The sequence below is a fragment of the Balaenoptera acutorostrata genome, chromosome 2 (genome assembly GCF_949987535.1).
Source record: "Balaenoptera acutorostrata chromosome 2, mBalAcu1.1, whole genome shotgun sequence".
Lineage (NCBI taxonomy): Eukaryota > Metazoa > Chordata > Mammalia > Artiodactyla > Balaenopteridae > Balaenoptera > Balaenoptera acutorostrata.
In genome coordinates, this window is record NC_080065.1 from 30,531,395 (window position 1) to 30,533,690 (window position 2,296).

Below are 2,296 nucleotides of genomic sequence, written 5' to 3' on the forward strand. Positions count from 1 at the left end.
GCAGGAGGGAAGAGATATGGGAACATATGTATATGTGTAACTGATTCACTTTGTTATAAAGCAGAAACTAACACACCATTGTAAAGCAATTATACTCCAATAAAGATGTTAAAAAAAAAAAACCAAACAAACATTGGTTGAATTTTGTAGTACGGCGTTCGCTTTTTCATGGAGTCGCCGCTTTAGGAAATCAATTAATCTCTGGCTTTACTCCTCCCACGTCCTCTCCCTGATCAATCCCCTGCACTTCTAGAGATTGAAAAATAACTGCAGAGAAGAAAGGAAGGGGCTGTAGTAGAATCAAGGAAACCTCCTTCCCTGAGAGGCCTCCTGGAGAAGGAGAATTTCCTGCCATTTTAAGTGTGCTACGAAAATTGGTATTTCGCTCCTATCCCCAGAGCTTCGGTTGCTCTTTCACTTCCCACTTCCTCAAGAGCACCGGGTGACAAAGTTATGGAGAAGCGCCTGCAGGAGGCCCAGCTGTACAAGGAGAAAGGGAACCAATGTTACCGGGAAGGGAAGTGCCGAGATGCTGTGCGTGGGCACCATCGAGCTCTGCAGCAGCTGCGGGGTCTCGATCCAAGTCTGCCCTCCCCGATGCCTAATCTGGGACCTCAGGGCCCGGCCCTCACACCTGAACAGGAAAACGTACTGCACACCACCCAGACAGACTGCTACAACAACCTAGCTGCCTGTCTTCTTCAGATGGAGCCAGTAAACTATGAACGGGTGAAAGAATACAGTCAGAAAGTCCTGGAACGACAGCCTGATGATGCCAAGGCCCTGTATTGGTCTGGGGTGGCCTCTTTCCACCTGCAGGTCTATGACCAGGCTTGGCACTACCTCATGGCTGCTGTCAATAGGCAGCCAAAAGATGCCAGTGTCCGGCGGTACCTTCAGCTAACGCAGTCGGAACGCAGCAGCTACCATCGGAAAGAGAAGCAGCTCTACCTGGGCATGTTTGGTTAACAAAGAAGAAAGATACCCCTCCACTGGAACTTGGGTGAACCATTAAAGACCCACCAAGGGGAAACCTGAGCCTCAGCAAGAGAAATTAACCCCATACCTCTGACAGAGGTGAACTTCTATTTTGTTTCTAGTTCTGCACAAACTCTTTATTGCTTACGTAGTCTGTGTCTGTTTTTGTTTCTCCATCTATGTATTTATATGGCTTTTAATCTGTGGTATTATTAGGGACATTTGCCTTGAGAAATACAACCAGAAAACATTAATCAGTTATGGGTGGAATTAATCATATCTTTGGCATAGATTTTAATGATAGATGTTGGTAGATGTAGTCATTTACAAAGGAGAAGGCTAGCAGAGGATGAAGTAATAAGGAAGGCAGAAAGGAGTTTCTTCGTTTCCTCAGATGCCCAAAGCCAAAGTTACACAGGCCGCAAACTGGCAAATATATATACTGTGAAACTAGACAATTATAAATTGGATCCACACGGCTCAGAATGAAAGATTTGAAATTAACCATCTTGATTAAAATAATTCCTTTTTCTTAATGTTCCACATACATTCAGATTCTTTTTCCCCCCAAAAGTATCTAGTTCGTCTTGTTTCTCTTGGTAATTTCTAGTCCTTGCTATTGTTCACACTCAGATCATTAATATAGTATACTTATTTATTTATTTTATTAAACCATTCTGTCTTAAAACCTCTGGAGTCAAGCATTTAAGTATATATTTTGTAATCTTTTAAAAGCCCTCATGCCAAAAAAACACTCGTAAACATTTTAATTTTTAATAGGTGAATATCTATAGTATGCTCATTTCTCTAAAAAAACATAGGAAAGACGGTTTACCAAGTCTTCTAGAAACAATACCATAAAAGAACAGGATAAGAACATAGATCTGTTCTTTACCTGTTACCCACCCCCTTGTATTTTACAAGCGCTCACTTCCTTAAAGAGGAGGGAAACGGTGAGGAAAGGTTCTCTTTCCTTAGTGCCTTTTAAGCACCAGTGAACTTTCTGGAAGCTTTGTTGGGCATGGGTGCAGGCGCAGATCTGGTGTAGTCATGGCTCAGTAGGAGGCTTCATCAACTGGGAGCTCCTTTGTCATTCTGCTAATGTCCACAATATATGAGTTGTACGGAGTAGATGAGACCATAATAGCACTGCCTCTACCTTTATGAGTGAAGGTAATAAGCATGTGTCATTAGCCATCATATAACCACAGACAGATTTCCGACAAAACCCCCTTAGTCTTGCCAAGTGTACACGAGCTCTTCTCCCTTTATCAGTAATGCGTCTCTCTCAATGAGCTAGGCTCCTCTTTGAGTCTCC

The 2,296-nt window shown here is 42.8% G+C and overlaps 1 protein-coding gene across 1 annotated transcript; it reads left to right on the plus strand.

The window, feature by feature from the left end:
* The first annotated feature begins 453 nt into the window (after positions 1–453).
* LOC103017059 (tetratricopeptide repeat protein 9C-like) lies at positions 454–1,013 on the plus strand. Its single transcript, XM_028169062.2, has one exon. It carries the CDS (start codon positions 454–456, stop codon positions 967–969), a length of 516 nt encoding a protein of 171 aa, XP_028024863.1. The 3' UTR covers positions 970–1,013.
* Positions 1,014–2,296: the final 1,283 nt, after the last annotated feature.

Coding starts and splice junctions, on each gene's coding strand:
- LOC103017059 (XM_028169062.2), top strand. CDS start 454: ATGGAGAAGCGCCTGCAGGAGGCCCAGCTGTACAAGGAGAAAGGGAAC.